General features: G+C 64.9%; 2 protein-coding genes across 3 annotated transcripts in view; both read right to left on the bottom strand.

The window, feature by feature from the left end:
• TRPT1 (tRNA phosphotransferase 1) overlaps positions 1-10,452 on the bottom strand; it is a 143,929-nt gene extending 133,477 nt beyond the window's left edge. The window contains exons 1-7 of one of the 2 annotated variants that reach the window (XM_084224061.1): positions 10,394-10,452; positions 9,794-9,875; positions 9,167-9,324; positions 8,231-8,405; positions 7,750-7,806; positions 7,512-7,622; positions 7,108-7,230 (exon numbers count right to left, since the gene is read on the bottom strand). In XM_084224061.1, the coding sequence (XP_084080187.1) occupies positions 7,127-7,230; positions 7,512-7,622; positions 7,750-7,806; positions 8,231-8,405; positions 9,167-9,324; positions 9,794-9,875; positions 10,394-10,447 (741 nt within the window). In that variant the 5' untranslated portion in view covers positions 10,448-10,452 and the 3' untranslated portion in view covers positions 7,108-7,126. The remainder of the gene's footprint in view (positions 1-7,107; positions 7,231-7,511; positions 7,623-7,749; positions 7,807-8,230; positions 8,406-9,166; positions 9,325-9,793; positions 9,876-10,393) is intronic. The other variant, XM_084224062.1, reaches the window with a different exon arrangement.
• A 228-nt stretch (positions 10,453-10,680) lies between these two features.
• On the bottom strand, positions 10,681-18,002 carry SCYL1 (SCY1 like pseudokinase 1). The gene is made up of 16 exons (XM_084223977.1): positions 17,773-18,002; positions 17,271-17,414; positions 16,855-16,977; positions 16,382-16,596; positions 16,183-16,273; positions 15,803-15,958; positions 15,252-15,410; positions 14,976-15,083; positions 14,675-14,788; positions 14,044-14,199; positions 13,042-13,230; positions 12,355-12,427; positions 11,922-12,119; positions 11,746-11,828; positions 11,474-11,669; positions 10,681-10,799 (listed from the first exon to the last, which is right to left on the bottom strand). Exons 1-16 carry the CDS (start codon positions 17,908-17,910, stop codon positions 10,687-10,689), a joined length of 2,256 nt encoding a protein of 751 aa, XP_084080103.1. The 5' UTR covers positions 17,911-18,002; the 3' UTR covers positions 10,681-10,686.
• Between the last annotated feature and the right edge of the window lie 409 nt (positions 18,003-18,411).

Consider the following 18,411-nt stretch of genomic DNA (forward strand, 5'->3'; position numbering starts at 1 on the left):
TAGGGTTCCGCAAACTAAAAGGCCCAGAGCTGCGGGCACACTGCAGCTGCAAAGGGCATCCCAGGGGCATCGCAAAACTGCCACAACCTGGCCTCCTCGAGGCCTTTCTCCTTGGCACCTGCCCTAACCCTAGGCTGATTGGCTGCCCGGCCTAGGGTTAGGGTTAGGGTTACGCCTAGGGTTAGGGTTCCGCAAACTAAAAGGCCCAGAGCTGCGGGCACACTGCAGCTGCAAAGGGCATCCCAGGGGCATCGCAAAACTGCCACAACCTGGCCTCCTCGAGGCCTTTCTCCTTGGCACCTGCCCTAACCCTAGGCTGATTGGCTGCCCGGCCTAGGGTTAGGGTTAGGGTTAGGGTTCCGCAAGCTAAAAGGCCCAGAGCTGCGGGCACACTGCAGCTGCAAAGGGCATCCCAGGGGCATCGCAAAACTGCCACAACCTGGCCTCCTCGAGGCCTTTCTCCTTGGCACCTGCCCTAACCCTAGCCTGATTGGCTGCCCGGCCTAGGGTTAGGGTTAGAGTTAGGGTTAGGGTTCCGCAAACTAAAAGGCCCAGAGCTGCGGGCACACTGCAGCTGCAAAGGGCATCCCAGGGGCTTCGCAAAACTGCCACAACCTGGCCTCCTCGAGGCCTTTCTCCTTGGCACCTGCCCTAACCCTAGGCTGATTGGCTGCCCGGCCTAGGGTTAGGGTTAGGGTTAGGGTTACGCCTAGGGTTAGGGTTCCGCAAACTAAAAGGCCCAGAGCTGCGGGCACACTGCAGCTGCAAAGGGCATCCCAGGGGCTTCGCAAAACTGCCACAACCTGGCCTCCTCGAGGCCTTTCTCCTTGGCACCTGCCCTAACCCTAGGCTGATTGGGTGCCCGGCCTAGGGTTAGGGTTAGGGTTAGGGTTCCGCAAACTAAAAGGCCCAGAGCTGCGGGCACACTGCAGCTGCAAAGGGCATCCCAGGGGCATCGCAAAACTGCCACAACCTGGCCTCCTCGAGGCCTTTCTCCTTGGCACCTGCCCTAACCCTAGGCTGATTGGCTGCCCGGCCTAGGGTTAGGGTTAGGGTTAGGGTTAGGGTTCCGCAAACTAAAAGGCCCAGAGCTGCGGGCACACTGCAGCTGCAAAGGGCATCCCAGGGGCATCGCAAAACTGCCACAACCTGGCCTCCTCGAGGCCTTTCTCCTTGGCACCTGCCCTAACCCTAGGCTGATTGGCTGCCCGGCCTAGGGTTAGGGTTAGGGTTACGCCTAGGGTTAGGGTTCCGCAAACTAAAAGGCCCAGAGCTGCGGGCACACTGCAGCTGCAAAGGGCATCCCAGGGGCATCGCAAAACTGCCACAACCTGGCCTCCTCGAGGCCTTTCTCCTTGGCACCTGCCCTAACCCTAGGCTGATTGGCTGCCCTGCCTAGGGTTAGGGTTAGGGTTACGCCTAGGGTTAGGGTTCCGCAAACTAAAAGGCCCAGAGCTGCGGGCACACTGCAGCTGCAAAGGGCATCCCAGGGGCATCGCAAAACTGCCACAACCTGGCCTCCTCGAGGCCTTTCTCCTTGGCACCTGCCCTAACCCTAGGCTGATTGGCTGCCCGGCCTAGGGTTAGGGTTAGGGTTACGCCTAGGGTTAGGGTTCCGCAAACTAAAAGGCCCAGAGCTGCGGGCACACTGCAGCTGCAAAGGGCATCCCAGGGGCATCGCAAAACTGCCACAACCTGGCCTCCTCGAGGCCTTTCTCCTTGGCACCTGCCCTAACCCTAGGCTGATTGGCTGCCCGGCCTAGGGTTAGGGTTAGGGTTCCGCAAACTAAAAGGCCCAGAGCTGCGGGCACACTGCAGCTGCAAAGGGCATCCCAGGGGCATCGCAAAACTGCCACAACCTGGCCTCCTCGAGGCCTTTCTCCTTGGCACCTGCCCTAACCCTAGCCTGATTGGCTGCCCGGCCTAGGGTTAGGGTTAGAGTTAGGGTTAGGGTTCCGCAAACTAAAAGGCCCAGAGCTGCGGGCACACTGCAGCTGCAAAGGGCATCCCAGGGGCTTCGCAAAACTGCCACAACCTGGCCTCCTCGAGGCCTTTCTCCTTGGCACCTGCCCTAACCCTAGGCTGATTGGCTGCCCGGCCTAGGGTTAGGGTTAGGGTTAGGGTTACGCCTAGGGTTAGGGTTCCGCAAACTAAAAGGCCCAGAGCTGCGGGCACACTGCAGCTGCAAAGGGCATCCCGGGGGCTTCGCAAAACTGCCACAACCTGGCCTCCTCGAGGCCTTTCTCCTTGGCACCTGCCCTAACCCTAGGCTGATTGGGTGCCCGGCCTAGGGTTAGGGTTAGGGTTAGGGTTCCGCAAACTAAAAGGCCCAGAGCTGCGGGCACACTGCAGCTGCAAAGGGCATCCCAGGGGCATCGCAAAACTGCCACAACCTGGCCTCCTCGAGGCCTTTCTCCTTGGCACCTGCCCTAACCCTAGGCTGATTGGCTGCCCGGCCTAGGGTTAGGGTTAGGGTTAGGGTTAGGGTTCCGCAAACTAAAAGGCCCAGAGCTGCGGGCACACTGCAGCTGCAAAGGGCATCCCAGGGGCATCGCAAAACTGCCACAACCTGGCCTCCTCGAGGCCTTTCTCCTTGGCACCTGCCCTAACACTAGGCTGATTGGCTGCCCGGCCTAGGGTTAGGGTTAGGGTTACGCCTAGGGTTAGGGTTCCGCAAACTAAAAGGCCCAGAGCTGCGGGCACACTGCAGCTGCAAAGGGCATCCCAGGGGCATCGCAAAACTGCCACAACCTGGCCTCCTCGAGGCCTTTCTCCTTGGCACCTGCCCTAACCCTAGGCTGATTGGCTGCCCTGCCTAGGGTTAGGGTTAGGGTTACGCCTAGGGTTAGGGTTCCGCAAACTAAAAGGCCCAGAGCTGCGGGCACACTGCAGCTGCAAAGGGCATCCCAGGGGCATCGCAAAACTGCCACAACCTGGCCTCCTCGAGGCCTTTCTCCTTGGCACCTGCCCTAACCCTAGGCTGATTGGCTGCCCGGCCTAGGGTTAGGGTTAGGGTTAGGGTTCCGCAAACTAAAAGGCCCAGAGCTGCGGGCACACTGCAGCTGCAAAGGGCATCCCAGGGGCTTCGCAAAACTGCCACAACCTGGCCTCCTCGAGGCCTTTCTCCTTGGCACCTGCCCTAACCCTAGGCTGATTGGCTGCCCGGCCTAGGGTTAGGGTTAGGGTTAGGGTTACGCCTAGGGTTAGGGTTCCGCAAACTAAAAGGCCCAGAGCTGCGGGCACACTGCAGCTGCAAAGGGCATCCCAGGGGCTTCGCAAAACTGCCACAACCTGGCCTCCTCGAGGCCTTTCTCCTTGGCACCTGCCCTAACCCTAGGCTGATTGGCTGCCCGGCCTAGGGTTAGGGTTAGGGTTCCGCAAACTAAAAGGCCCAGAGCTGCGGGCACACTGCAGCTGCAAAGGGCATCCCAGGGGCATCGCAAAACTGCCACAACCTGGCCTCCTCGAGGCCTTTCTCCTTGGCACCTGCCCTAACCCTAGGCTGATTGGCTGCCCTGCCTAGGGTTAGGGTTAGGGTTACGCCTAGGGTTAGGGTTCCGCAAACTAAAAGGCCCAGAGCTGCGGGCACACTGCAGCTGCAAAGGGCATCCCAGGGGCATCGCAAAACTGCCACAACCTGGCCTCCTCGAGGCCTTTCTCCTTGGCACCTGCCCTAACCCTAGGCTGATTGGCTGCCCGGCCTAGGGTTAGGGTTAGGGTTAGGGTTAGGGTTCCGCAAACTAAAAGGCCCAGAGCTGCGGGCACACTGCAGCTGCAAAGGGCATCCCAGGGGCATCGCAAAACTGCCACAACCTGGCCTCCTCGAGGCCTTTCTCCTTGGCACCTGCCCTAACCCTAGCCTGATTGGCTGCCCGGCCTAGGGTTAGGGTTAGAGTTAGGGTTAGGGTTCCGCAAACTAAAAGGCCCAGAGCTGCGGGCACACTGCAGCTGCAAAGGGCATCCCAGGGGCTTCGCAAAACTGCCACAACCTGGCCTCCTCGAGGCCTTTCTCCTTGGCACCTGCCCTAACCCTAGGCTGATTGGCTGCCCGGCCTAGGGTTAGGGTTACGCCTAGGGTTAGGGTTCCGCAAACTAAAAGGCCCAGAGCTGCGGGCACACTGCAGCTGCAAAGGGCATCCCAGGGGCTTCGCAAAACTGCCACAACCTGGCCTCCTCGAGGCCTTTCTCCTTGGCACCTGCCCTAACCCTAGGCTGATTGGGTGCCCGGCCTAGGGTTAGGGTTAGGGTTAGGGTTCCGCAAACTAAAAGGCCCAGAGCTGCGGGCACACTGCAGCTGCAAAGGGCATCCCAGGGGCATCGCAAAACTGCCACAACCTGGCCTCCTCGAGGCCTTTCTCCTTGGCACCTGCCCTAACCCTAGGCTGATTGGCTGCCCGGCCTAGGGTTAGGGTTAGGGTTAGGGTTAGGGTTCCGCAAACTAAAAGGCCCAGAGCTGCGGGCACACTGCAGCTGCAAAGGGCATCCCAGGGGCATCGCAAAACTGCCACAACCTGGCCTCCTCGAGGCCTTTCTCCTTGGCACCTGCCCTAACCCTAGGCTGATTGGCTGCCCGGCCTAGGGTTAGGGTTAGGGTTACGCCTAGGGTTAGGGTTCCGCAAACTAAAAGGCCCAGAGCTGCGGGCACACTGCAGCTGCAAAGGGCATCCCAGGGGCATCGCAAAACTGCCACAACCTGGCCTCCTCGAGGCCTTTCTCCTTGGCACCTGCCCTAACCCTAGGCTGATTGGCTGCCCGGCCTAGGGTTAGGGTTAGGGTTACGCCTAGGGTTAGGGTTCCGCAAACTAAAAGGCCCAGAGCTGCGGGCACACTGCAGCTGCAAAGGGCATCCCAGGGGCATCGCAAAACTGCCACAACCTGGCCTCCTCGAGGCCTTTCTCCTTGGCACCTGCCCTAACCCTAGGCTGATTGGCTGCCCGGCCTAGGGTTAGGGTTAGGGTTAGGGTTCCGCAAACTAAAAGGCCCAGAGCTGCGGGCACACTGCAGCTGCAAAGGGCATCCCAGGGGCATCGCAAAACTGCCACAACCTGGCCTCCTCGAGGCCTTTCTCCTTGGCACCTGCCCTAACCCTAGGCTGATTGGCTGCCCTGCCTAGGGTTAGGGTTAGGGTTACGCCTAGGGTTAGGGTTCCGCAAACTAAAAGGCCCAGAGCTGCGGGCACACTGCAGCTGCAAAGGGCATCCCAGGGGCATCGCAAAACTGCCACAACCTGGCCTCCTCGAGGCCTTTCTCCTTGGCACCTGCCCTAACCCTAGCCTGATTGGCTGCCCGGCCTAGGGTTAGGGTTAGGGTTACGCCTAGGGTTAGGGTGCCGCAAACTAAAAGGCCCAGAGCTGCGGGCACACTGCAGCTGCAAAGGGCATCCCAGGGGCTTCGCAAAACTGCCACAACCTGGCCTCCTCGAGGCCTTTCTCCTTGGCACCTGCCCTAACCCTAGGCTGATTGGCTGCCCGGCCTAGGGTTAGGGTTAGGGTTACGCCTAGGGTTAGGGTTCCGCAAACTAAAAGGCCCAGAGCTGCGGGCACACTGCAGCTGCAAAGGGCATCCCAGGGGCATCGCAAAACTGCCACAACCTGGCCTCCTCGAGGCCTTTCTCCTTGGCACCTGCCCTAACCCTAGCCTGATTGGCTGCCCGGCCTAGGGTTAGGGTTAGGGTTAGGGTTAGGGTTCCGCAAACTAAAAGGCCCAGAGCTGCGGGCACACTGCAGCTGCAAAGGGCATCCCAGGGGCATCGCAAAACTGCCACAACCTGGCCTCCTCGAGGCCTTTCTCCTTGGCACCTGCCCTAACCCTAGGCTGATTGGCTGCCCGGCCTAGGGTTAGGGTTAGGGTTAGGGTTAGGGTTCTGCAAACTAAAAGGCCCAGAGCTGCGGGCACACTGCAGCTGCAAAGGGCATCCCAGGGGCATCGCAAAACTGCCACAACCTGGCCTCCTCGAGGCCTTTCTCCTTGGCACCTGCCCTAACCCTAGGCTGATTAGCTGCCCGGCCTAGGGTTAGGGTTAGGGTTACGCCTAGGGTTAGGGTTCCGCAAACTAAAAGGCCCAGAGCTGCGGGCACACTGCAGCTGCAAAGGGCATCCCAGGGGCATCGCAAAACTGCCACAACCTGGCCTCCTCGAGGCCTTTCTCCTTGGCACCTGCCCTAACCCTAGGCTGATTGGCTGCCCGGCCTAGGGTTAGGGTTAGGGTTAGGGTTAGGGTTCTGCAAACTAAAAGGCCCAGAGCTGCGGGCACACTGCAGCTGCAAAGGGCATCCCAGGGGCATCGCAAAACTGCCACAACCTGGCCTCCTCGAGGCCTTTCTCCTTGGCACCTGCCCTAACCCTAGCCTGATTGGCTGCCCTGCCTAGGGTTAGGGTTAGGGTTACGCCTAGGGTTAGGGTTCTGCAAACTAAAAGGCCCAGAGCTGCGGGCACACTGCAGCTGCAAAGGGCATCCCAGGGGCATCGCAAAACTGCCACAACCTGGCCTCCTCGAGGCCTTTCTCCTTGGCACCTGCCCTAACCCTAGCCTGATTGGCTGCCCGGCCTAGGGTTAGGGTTAGGGTTACGCCTAGGGTTAGGGTTCCGCAAACTAAAAGGCCCAGAGCTGCGGGCACACTGCAGCTGCAAAGGGCATCCCAGGGGCATCGCAAAACTGCCACAACCTGGCCTTCTCGAGGGCTTTCTCTTTGGGGTGGTGGGGAGGGGTCCTGGGGTGCGTCCCCGGGGGTTTTTTGGGGGTCCAGCCCTGCCCGACACCCCCCGACCCCCACAGGGCACTGGAGGAGGATTAGGAGCTGCAGAGGGGCCCGTACCATGGCGCGGCCGCTTCAGCCGCAGGGAAACGTGCGGAATCTGCTGAGGGACCCCCCCGGGACCCCTAAAATCTGCGGGAACCCCCAAAGTCCGCGGGACCCCCCCCGGAACTCCCAAAATCCGCGTTACCCCCCCCCGGAACCCCTCAGATCTGGGTGGATGCAGCAATAAAGGAGAATTTCTGTGTCAAACCCGATTCAGGGAAACTGGGAGGGACTGGGAGGGTCTGGGACCCCCCAGGGGTTATTTTGGGGGGGCGGGTTTGAGCTCTGACCCCACCACATGACTTACATGGTGCTCAGCGGGGGCTTTATTGGGGTCTGTGGGACCCGGGGGGCTCAGACTCCGCCAAATCCTCATCCGGGGGTCTCTGTCCCGCCTCGTCCCAGGGTCCGTCCAGGGGGAGTTCACACCCTGTGGGGGGGGGGAAATAGAGGAGCTGTTGCCATGGTAACGGCACCCCCTGCCCCCCAACTCTCAACCCCGGACCCCCAAACCCAAAACCCCCTCAGCACCCCCTCCCCAGTTTTGGGGTCCCCCCGAAACTCCCCAACCTCCCCAGACCCCCAATTTCAAGATCCCTCCCCAAACTCCTGAATAATCCCCCAAACCCTTTGACCCCCTCACGTTTTGGGGTTCCCCCCAAATCCCCTGAGCCCCCCACCCCAATTTTGGGGTCCCCCCCCGCCTCTCACGGTGCGGCCGCAGCTGCAGAACCCGCAGGAAATATTTGGGGGGGATCCGACCCTGGGCGTCCCCCGGCGTCAGGATCACCCCGTTGGCCGAGCGGAAAAAGGGGATCCCGTCTGGGGGAAGGGGTGGGGGGGGTCACACGGACATCGAGGGGGACCCCCGAACATCGGGAACCCCCCCAAATATCGGGACCCCCCCCAAAAATCGGGAATCCCCCCAAAAATCGGGACCCTCCCTCACCCGCCAGCGCTCGGGGGCCGTCGATGATGATGGCGATCTCCGAGTCGAACCTCATCCCTGCGGGGAGGAGGATTTTGGGGGGGTCCTGGGGGGTTTTGGGGGATCCTGGGGGGCTTTAGGAGGGTCTGGGGTCTGCAGAAGGGAGGTTTGGGGGTCTCGAGGAGGATTTGAGGCGTTTGAGGGATGCTAGAATGGGATTTGGGGAAGATTTGGGCATCCCAAACAGGTTTGGGAGTTTTGGGGGGAGCTTGGGGGGGGTTTAGGGGGTCCCTGCTGAGGTTGGGGAATTTTTGGGGGTGCCCTGAGGTTTGTTTTTGGGGAGGGGTCGCACATCAGGGTCCACCCCGCCAGGTGAGCGTGGGGGCTCTGTGGGGTTTGGGGATCTCGGGGGGTTTTTTGGGGTATCCCGGGGGGGTTTTGGGGTATCCTGGGGGGTTTTTGGGGTATCCCGGGGGGGTTTTTTGGGGGGGGGGTCACTCACCGCTGCGCACCCCGGGGTCCCCCGGCAGCCCCCCCGCCAGGTGCAGGTGTTGCCGCCCCATGGGGCGCAGCCCCCCCGCCCGGATCGGGCCCCACAGGCGGCGCCGGGTGCCGTGGGCGAGGGTGGGGGGCAGCGCCTCGGGGGTCCGCAGGGGGGTCAGCTCCAGCTCCGGCACCTGCGACCCCCGGACATGGCCCCTGGAGCAGCTGAGACCCCCCAAAATCCCTCCCGGATCCCCAAAATCCCAAGCCAGGATTCCTAAAATTCAACTCGGGACACCCAAAGTCCCGCCCAAAATTCCACAAATCCCACCCAGGATGCCCCAAACTCCTCTCCTGATCCCCCAACCCTCTCGGAAACCCCCCCAAATTCCCCATAAACCCCCCCAGATCCCTTCTCCAGCCCCCCCAAACCCCTTCCCAGTCCCACAAAATCCCCCACAACCCCCCAAAAACTCCTCTCCAGGACCCCCAAACCTCTCAGAAATCCCCCCAAATCCTCTTGGGACCCCCCCAATCCCCCATAAACCCCCCCAAATCTCCTCTCCAACCCCCCCAAACCCCTCCAGGCACCCCCAGACCCCTCGGAGACCCCAAAATCCCCCATAACCCCCCCCCAAACTCCTCTCCAGCCTCCCCCAAACCTCTCGGGGACCCCCCCAGACCCCTCGGGGACTCCCCCAGACCCCTCGGAGACCCCAAAATCCCCCATAAACCCCACCAAATCCCCTCTCCAACCCCCCCAAACCCCTCGAGAACCCCCCCAGACCCCTCGAGAACCCCCCCAAACCCCTCGGGGACCCCCCCAGACCCCTCGAGAATCCCCCCAAACCCCTCCAGGCACCCCCAGACCCCTCGGAGACCCCAAAAACCCCCATAAACCCCCCCCAAACTCCTCTCCAACCCCCCCAAACCCCTCGGGGACCCCCCCTCTCACCGGCAGGGAGTGCCCCTGGTTGGCCCTGACCCTCAGGGGGTCCGGCCGGAGGGCGAAGCGACCCTTGGGGTCAGCGGCCACCACCCGGCGCACGTCGGCCTCCGAGACCCCCGCGAAGCGCCGCAGCCGCAGCAGAGCCCCCACCTCAACAAAACCGTCTGAGCCCCAAAACCCCCGAGACCCCCGTCAGGGCCCTTGGGGGGGGCATTTGGGGGGTCCCAGGGGGTGTTTGGGGGGTCCCAGGGTGTGTTTGGGGGGGGTCCACGGGGAGTTTGGGGGGTGCCAGGGGGTGTTTGGGGTGTCCCAGGGGGTGTTTTAGGGGTCCCAGGGGGGGTTTTGGAGGTCCCAAAGAACATTTAAGAAATCCCAGGGAGGATTTGGGGGAACCTGGAGAGAATTAAAGGGTTTAAGGGGGTATTTTGGGGTGGGTTTTGGGGGATTTTGGGGTGGGTTTTCAGAAGATTTTGGGATGGGCTTTTGGGGCATTTTAGGGTGAATTTTCAGGGATTTGGGAGTGGGGTTTCAGGAAATCTTGGGGTGGGGTTTTGGGGAATTTTAGGGTGGAATTCCAGAGATTTTGGGGTGGGTTTTGGAGGATTTAGGGGTGGGTTTTAGGGTCTCACGCACCCGGGCCCATGGGCAGCCCCTCGGCCTCAGCCCCATGGCGCAGGACGTAGCTCAGGGCCTTGGACAGCCGCACCCCGGGGTCCTGGGGGGGCCCAAGGGTGACCCCAGCCCCCCCTTGGGACCCCAACCCCCCCCTTGGGACCCCAACCCACCCCTGGGCACCACCCACAGCCTCCCCAACCTCACGGGCGACCCTCAATCTTAGACCCCCTCCCCAAATTGAACTTCAAATGCCCCCCCCCTTCAGTACCGCCCCCCTCCCCATAACCTGGACCACCCCCCAAAATCCCCCCCCCCCCGCATTTCTGGGTCTCCCACGTGTTCCCCCCGAATTTACCGCCCCCCCCCCGCCACGCCTGGGGTGTCCCCCCTTGGGTCCCCCTCCCGCTCGATGTCCTTGACCCCCCCCTCCCCATTTTTGGGGTTCTTGCCCCCTCCCCTTCCCATGTCCCCCCCTCCTTGGGGTGCCCCCCCCCCGTCATTGGGGTGTCCTTGTCCCGTCTCCCCCGTGTCCCCCCCACCACCCCCCGTGTCCCCACCCCCCGTGGAGTGTCCCCCACCCAAACCCGGGTCCCCCGGGTCCCCCCGCTCCCTCCCCACCTCCTCCTTCCGCCGCCGCCGCTGGGCGACGCTCCCGCCCTCCCCGCCCGCCATGCCGGCCCACGTGACCGCCCACCCCTCCCGCGCCACGTGATCCCGGCCGCGCGCCGCCTGACCCCGCCCACCGCGCCACGTGCCCGCGCGGTCACGTGTCCCCCTCCCGGATTCCCGTCGTCGTCGAGCGCCATCATTGCGGGTTTGGGGTTTTTTTATTACCGATCCCCCTCCCCACAAAACAAACCCAAAGGGGATTTTTACCCTCGTCCCCTCCTCCCGGACCCCCTCCCCACCCCTCAGTCGAGTTTCCGAGCCCCCAGTTTTGAGGGGCCCCGGGGACCCGCCCGGCGCTTGGCCTCGAGCTCGCGGCGCCGCTGCTGCTCCCGCTGCCGCCGGCCCGGGGGGGGCCCTGAGGGGACACGGAGGTCACCGGGGGGGACAGGGAAAATGGGGGGGTCAGGGGGACGAGGGAGGGGACAGGGGTGTCATGGGGACAGGGACAGGGAGAGGGCGGCTGGGAGGTGAGGCCTTGGGGGGTCTTAGGGGGTGTCCCAGGGAATGGGGGTTCAGGGAGGTGGGGGTCAATGGGGGGGGTCTGGGGTCCCCAGGACACTGAGGAAGGGTCCTGGGAGGCTGGGGAGTCCCTCAGGGGCATTGAGGGGTCCTGGGGAGGGATCCCAAGGGGCTTTTGGGGGGTGGGGGGCAGTCCTGGGGGGGCTTGGGGAGATCTCCGGGGGGTCTCGGGAGTCTGGGAGTGTCCAGGGCAGGTCTGGGGGTGTCTTGGGGGTCTCGGGAGGGGTCTGGAGGGTCTGGGCGGGTCTGGGGGTCCCAGGGGAGCGTCTCAGGTAGTGTGGGGGGAGTCTGGGAGGTCCCAGGGGAGGTCTGGGGGGTCCCGGAGTTGTCCTGGGGGTCCTGGGTGGGTGCGGGGGTGTCTGGGGTGGGTCTGAGAGTCCCAAGGGGGGTCCTGGGGTGTTCTGGGGTGTCCCAGGTGGGTCTGGGGGTCCCAGGGGTGTTCGGGGGGGTCCCAGGTGGGTCTGGGGGGTGTCTGGGGGTCCGAGGGGGGGTCTTGGGGGGGGGTCTCACCGTGCTGGCTGGGCAGCGCCTCCCAGGCGTCCTCAGTGCCCCACTCGCCCCCCACCCCCCACCCCCCCTCACCCTCATCACCCCCCCCGGCTGGGGGAGGGGCGCTGGGAGGGGGCTCCGTGGGGGTGGGGGGCTGTGGGGGGGTCCCCAGTTCCTCCGGGCTGCTGGCGGGGGGGCTCCGGGGCAGCTCCATGTCCTGGGGAGGGGAGTGGGGGACAGAGATGAGGGGATGGGGAGGGGTCACACTGTGCCCCCCCCTCCCCAAAACTCACCTCCAGACTGCCCCAGTCATCATCCCACCCATCGGCATCTTCCAGGGGGGGCTCCTCGGGGGGGGGCTCCTCGCTGGGGGGCTCTGGGGGGGCAAAATGAGGGCTCAGGGGGGGTCCCCAAGGCTGGGGGGGGTCAGGATTTGTGGGGGGGGGGATGACGGGGAAGGGTCACTCACCTTTCGGGGGGGCCACAGGGCTCTCGGCCGGGGTCTGCGGGGGTCCCTGTGTGGGGGGGGGCTGTGCGGGGGGGGCGGCCCCCCCCTCGCCCCCCATCAGCCTTGCGGTCAGGGAGGTGACACCGGTGACAGCCCAGGACACGGCCGCCCCCAGCCCCCCCGCGGCCCCCCCCGGCACGGCGGCTGAGCTGGGGGTGTCTGTGGGAGGGAGGGGAGGGGGTTATGGCGGGGGGACAGCGACACCCCCAAACCACCCCCATGTCCCCCCACCCCCCCTTTCCCCTCCCCCATCCCAATTCCCTCCCTTTCCTCCCGACCTTCATTTCCCCCCCACCCAATTTTTGGCCCCCTTCCCCAGTTTTTGATCCCCCTCCCCACAATTTTTGTCCCCCTCTCCCTAATTTTTGCCCCCCCTTCCCCCGCAGTTTCTCACCGCCCTCCTGGACTCCTCCAGCCTCGGCCGCCGCCTCCAGCTGCTCCAGGAAGCTGCGAATGGCCCGGAACGCCTGGGGGGGCAGGGGGACCCCAACAGTGAGAGACCCCCGGGACCCCCCCCTCCTTCATAGCACCCTGACCCCCCACCCAGGAGCCCCGAAACTGCTCTGACACCCTCCCCATGCACCCTGACCCCCCCCTCAAGTGCTCTGGGACCCCCCCCAGCACCCTGACCACCCCCCAATTGCTCCAGGACCCCCCCCAATTGCTCTGGGACCCTCCCCAGCTCTCAAACCCCCTCCCCAATTCCTCTGGGTCCCTCTCAGCCCCCCAACCCCCCCTCCCCAATTCCTCTGGCTCCCTCCCACCCCCCAAACCCCCCTCCCCAATTCCTCTGAGTCCCTCCCATCCCCCAAACCCCCGTCCCCAATTCCTCTGAGTCCCTCCCACCCCCCAAACCCCCCTCCCCAATTCCTCTGTGTCCCTCTCACCCCCCAAACTCCCCTCCCCAATTCCTCTGTGTCCCTCCCACCCCCCAAACCCCTTCCCCAATTCCTCTGAGTCCCTCTCACCCCCCAAACCCCCCTCCCACCCCCCAAATCCCCCTCCCCAATTTCTCTGGGTCCCTCCCCAGCACCCAGACCCCTCCCCAAATTCCTCCAGCCCCCCCCCCCCCCCCCCCCACCTGCTGCCGGACGCCGGGGTGGGGGTCCACGGTGAGGGCGCACAGGGGGGGCAGCACCCGGGCCGCCACCTCTTGGGGGGAGTAGCAGCCGTGGGTGGCGGCGAAGGCGGCGACGGCCGCGGCCCGGGCCGGGGGGAAGGGGTCCCGGGTGGCCCTGGCCAGGGCGGGGGCCAAAACCCGCCGGCGGGTCTGGGGGGACATGGGACAGTCAGGGGGGGACAGGGAGGGGGGACAGGGAGGGGGGAGAGGGACAGTCAGGGGGACAGAGAGTGAGGTGGGGACAGGGGACGGGGGGGACAGGGACAGTCAGGGGGACAGTCAGGGGGGACAGGGGGACAGGGAGGGGGGACAGGGGAACAGTAGGGAGGGAACAGTGAGGGGGGGCCAAGGGACAGTCAGGGGGACAGAGATTGAGGGGGGACAGGGGAACAGTGGAGGGGGTGACAGGGAGGGGGGAGAGGGGGACAGTGAAGGGGGGGACAAGGGACAGTCAGGGGGACAGGGAGGAGGGATAGGGAGGGGGGGATAAAGGGACAGTGAGGGGGGATATGGGACAGTGAGAGGGGGACAAGGGACAGTCAGGGGGACAGAGAGTGAGGGGGGACAGGGGAACAGTGGAGGGGGGGACAGGGAGGGGGGAGAGGGGGACAGTGAAGGGGGGGACAAGGGACAGGGAGGAGGGACAGGGGGACAGGGGGGGGGATAAAGGGACAGTGAGGGGGGTACAAGGGATAGTCAGGGGGACAGAGAGTGAGGGGGGACAGGGGAACAGTGCAGGGGGACAGCAGGACATGGAGAGAGAGAGAGGGAGAGGGGACAGGGTCTGGGGGTGGACAGGGGGACAGGGAGGGGAGGGGACAGGAGACACAAAGTGAGGAGGGGGAACAGAGTAGAGGGGTCCCGGGTGGCTCAAACCATGGTGGGTGGTCTGGGGGGGGGTGGGCACAGGGGAGAATGGGTACTGGGCCAGTCTGGGGGGGGTTGGGGGGTCTCAGAGCTCACCTGGGGGGGCAGGTGGGGGGCCAGGCGCCCCAGGCACAGCGTGGCGTTGCAGCGCAGGGGTCCCAGCGTGTCCCCCCCCTGCACCCGCAGCAGCAGCCGGGGCAGCTCCCCCCCCCTGCGCCCCTCCCCCAGCTTGGGCGCCAGCAGCACCATGGACTGGAGGGGGGGGACACACAGAGGGGGGGTCAGGGGGGCACCCCCAATGGGATTTGGGGGGTTCCAACCCATTTGGGGGTGCCCGGGTGGGTGGGGGAGTCTCACCCCATTTTGGTGGATTTGGAAGGACGTTCCCAGGTTATTTTGGGGGGGGCTCCAGGTGATTGAAAAGTTCTACCCATTTGGGGGAGGGGGTCCCATTGAGTCCCACCCATTTGGGGGGGTTCCCACTCAGTCCCACCCATTTGGGGGGGGTCCCCACTCAGTCCCACTTATTTAGGGAATACCCAGGTGGTTGGGGAGTTCCCCATGCAGGTTTGTTGGTCGCTATTTAATTTTTAAGAAAGTTTTCAGGTGGTTTTGAGGGATCCCCAGGTAACTTCTGGGGGACTCCAGAAAGTCTGGGGGGACTGGGTGATTTGGGGGGGTGTTCCCAGGTGATTTGGGGAGTTCCTGGGTGATTTTGGGGGCTCACCTTGACCGTCTGCTCACGGATGGCCGGGTTGGAGTCCAGGAACCCGTGAGCGACGTGGGGGAAAATTTGGGAATCCACCGTGGCCTCAGGTAGGAACTCAATGTACTCCTCGAGCTGGGGGAGGGGGCGTGTGAGACCCCTAAACACCCCACAGGAACCCCAAAAACCGCAGATCACCCCCCCCATGGACCCCCCAAAGCCTTCTCTGAGTTCATGGACCCCTCCCAGCTCTCTAGTCCCCTTCCAGTCCCCTCCCAGTCCCATCCCAGTGCTCCCAGTCCCTCCCAGTGCTCCCGGTCACCAGCTGCAGCAGGCGCAGGCGCAGGCCCCGCTCAGGGGACGAGAAGAGCCGGACGAGGACGGGGACGATTCGCTCCTGGTACTCGGGGGGGTCCAGGACCTTCGCCACCTGGGGGGGCAGGGGGGAGACCAGGGGGCTATGGGGGTTACTGGGGGGGCTTTTGGGGGTCCCACCCGCAGCAGGGAGGTTGTGGGTGGGATTTGGTGGGTCAGGGAGGTTGTGGGTGGGATTTTGGGTGTCAGGAAGGTTTTAGGGGGGGGTTTTGGGGGGTCCCACCTGCAGCAGCGGGGGCAGGGCGCTGGCATCGGCGCTGCCCAGCTCCAGGGCCTCGAGCAGCCTCGGGAGCAGCTTGTGCCTCCGGAAGGGCCCCGGGAGGGACTCCAGGAGAGGGGGCAGCTCCTGCAGGAAGGTCCGGCGCTCCGAGGGGTCCCGGACCTGCCAGGGGGTCCCAGAAACACCCAGGGGGGTCAGGGGGGACAGCACAGGGACAGGGATGGGAAGGAGAACGGGGATGAAGGAATAGGGATGAGGATGATGAAGGGACAGGGATGGGAATGAGAATGGAAGAGCAGGGAGCAAGGGATGAGGATGGGGATTAAGGAACAGGAATGAACGTGAGGAATGGGATGGGCAGGAGGGAACGGGATGAGGTCAAGGAATCGATCAGGATACAGGGATAGGGATGAGGATGATGATGGAGATGGGGGAAAAGGAACAGGAACGAGCACAAAGATGAGGAGACAGGGACGGGAATGAGGATAAAAGCACAGGAATGAAGAGGAGGATGAGGATGATGAAACAGGGATGAAGCGAGGCTGAGGCCAGACCTGGAAGTGCTCGAGGAAGAGCCCAGTGCGCACCAGGGCACAGGCCAGGAAGGCTCCAGGGCGCTGCAGCCGCTCCAGGAGCGGCCCCGGGCCCGGACGGGCACCAGGATCCGCCGCCACCAGCTCCGAGAAAGGCGGGATGAGCCCGGGGGGCAGCTGGGGGGACAGGGGGACAAGGGGTCAGGGGCACCCCAAGGGCTGGGGGACAGGGGGACAGGGGGACAGGGGCACCCCAAGGGCTGGGGGGACAGGGGGACCCCTGAGCCCTGGGAGGTTCTGGGGAATGAGCAGGAATTTGGTGGATCCACAAGTCTGGAAGGATCCCGGGTGTTTGGGGGTGCCCAGGGGGTTCCCAGGATTTTTGCGGGGTGGTCCCTGACCTTGCCGAAGCTGCGCAGAGCCCCCGGCCGGGGGAGGGGTCCATTGAAGACCTCCCAGATGAGGCAGCCCAGGCGCCACATGTCCCCTGCCCTGGGGGGGCCGTGACAGTGGGGAGGGGGCACAGGGGACCCCCGTGGTCCCCTGAGCTCCCCCAGTGCCACCCCCCACCCCGCTTTCCATGTCCCCTCCCCAACTCACCAGGGGTCCCCCTGCCCTCGGGAGGGGTCGCTGAGCTCGGGGGGGTCCTGGGGCCGGGGGGGGTCACCGGGGGGGCGGGTGGGGGTCCCCTCGCTGGTGGCCGCCACCTTCTCGAGCCCCCCCAGCTTCCACTCGCCCCCGGGGTCCACGAAGACGGCGTCGAGTCCCAGCGCGTGGTGAACGAGCCCCGAGACCCCCAGGAACGCCAGCGCCGTCTGGGGGGGGCAAAAACCCCCCAATATCGGTGACCCCCCCACACAAAAGGGTCCCCTCCCACTCAGGAGCCAAAAACCTCTCAGAACCTCCCCTGGGTCCCAGAATCCCCCCAGATCCTGGAGACCCCCAAGATCCCAAGGATTCCCCCCCAGATCTTGGGGTCCCCCCCACACCCCCGCATTGCAGGGTCCCCACAAAGGCCTCAGGGACCCCCCCCACCTCAGAGTCCTCCCAGACCCCCCCCAGACCCCCCTCACCAGCAGCCGCTGCAGCCCCCAGGCCACCTCCTGCTCGCCCGAGTCCCCGCTCGGGGGGTGCAGCCTCAGGTGCCGCCGCAGGGGGGTCACAGCCTCTGTCACCAGGTACAGGCACTGCTCCGTCTGGGGGGGACACTCGGGGTCACCTCCCGTGTCCCCCCCAAGTTCGTGTGTCCCCCTTTGTCCCCTTGCTGTCCCCACCATTCCTGTCCCCTAGTGTCCCCCCAGTGTCACCCTGTCCCCTCCTGATTGCTCATTCCCCGTCACCGTTGTCCTCCCATTGTCACCATGTCCCCCCCCCAGTGTCGCCATCCCTTTATATCCCCCCACTCACCCCCCATCCCCTCATTCCCCCTGTGTTCCCCCATGTCCCTGTGACCCCCCCAGTGTCCCCACGGTGTCCCCGGTGCTGTCACCTCCAGGCTGTCCAGGTAGCCCAGGATGTTGGGGTGCCGGAGGCTGCGGAGCCGCTTCAGCCCCGCCCGGGCCAGCGCGGTGGCTCCGGGATCCACGCCCGGGCCCAGGCTGTGGGCAAACACCGACACCGGAGCGCCATCGGCCTGGGGACACGGCGACAGTCAGGGGACAGCGTGGGGAATAGCGCAGGGGGAAAAGGTGGGGACGCGCGGGGCCGGAGTCGCGACAGGACAGGGGGACACGAGGGGACAAATGGAGACAGATGTGGGGACAGCGGTGACACGGGGATGGAGACATCGGGGACGTGGCGATGGGGGACACGGGGGGGGGTCACTGGGGGACACACCGTGACGCGGGGACAGGTGACAGCGAGAGCTGGCACGAAGGGATGAGGAGACCGAGGGACACGGGGGTGGGGACATGGGGGGACTCGGGGCAGGGGTGGCGGGGCCGTGGCCATGCAGGGGACACAAACCTCCCCCCTCCCTACAACCCCCCCACCTTGCGGCGCCCCCGCAGCAGCCGCCAGAGCGGGGCCGGGGCCGCGGGCTCCGGGAGCGGGTCCGCCTCGGGATCCGCATCGGGCGGGCCCAGCTCGAAGGGGAAGTCCCGCACCGGGTCCCGGGAGAAGAGCCACATGGCGGGGCCGGGCCCGCGCTCCCGGCGGCTCCCGGGGCGCCGAGCGGGTCCCGGGGCCGGAGCGGGCTCGGAGGAAGCGGCGGCGGCGCCGGGCGGGAGGATCCGGTGACGGACCGGGGGGGCGGGGCCTCGGTGAGCCAATGAAGGGCCAAGGGTGGGGTCTGGATGAGCCAATGAGAGCGTGGGAGTGGGCAGTGGGAGGAGCAGAAGGCGGGGCCTGGCAGAGCCAATGAGGGGCTAGGGAGGGGCCTAATGGGACCAATGAGGGACCAACAACGGCAAAGGGGCGGGGCAAAAAAGGGACGAGGCCAAAGCCAGCGGGAGGGGCGGGGCTTGTAAAGGACACGCGGCAGGAAGCCGCGGTGACGTCACCAAGGAGGCCCATCCCACGTTGCTATGACGTCAGGGGTCACTGGTAATGACGTCATATGCACCAAAGTGACCCCCCCCCAGCCCCAATGACCACGCAAGACCAATCGGGACTCAGCAGTTTATTGGTCA

The sequence above is a fragment of the Fringilla coelebs genome, assembly GCF_963513975.1.
Source record: "Fringilla coelebs genome assembly, chromosome: 33".
In the NCBI taxonomy this organism is placed as follows: Eukaryota; Metazoa; Chordata; class Aves; order Passeriformes; family Fringillidae; genus Fringilla; species Fringilla coelebs.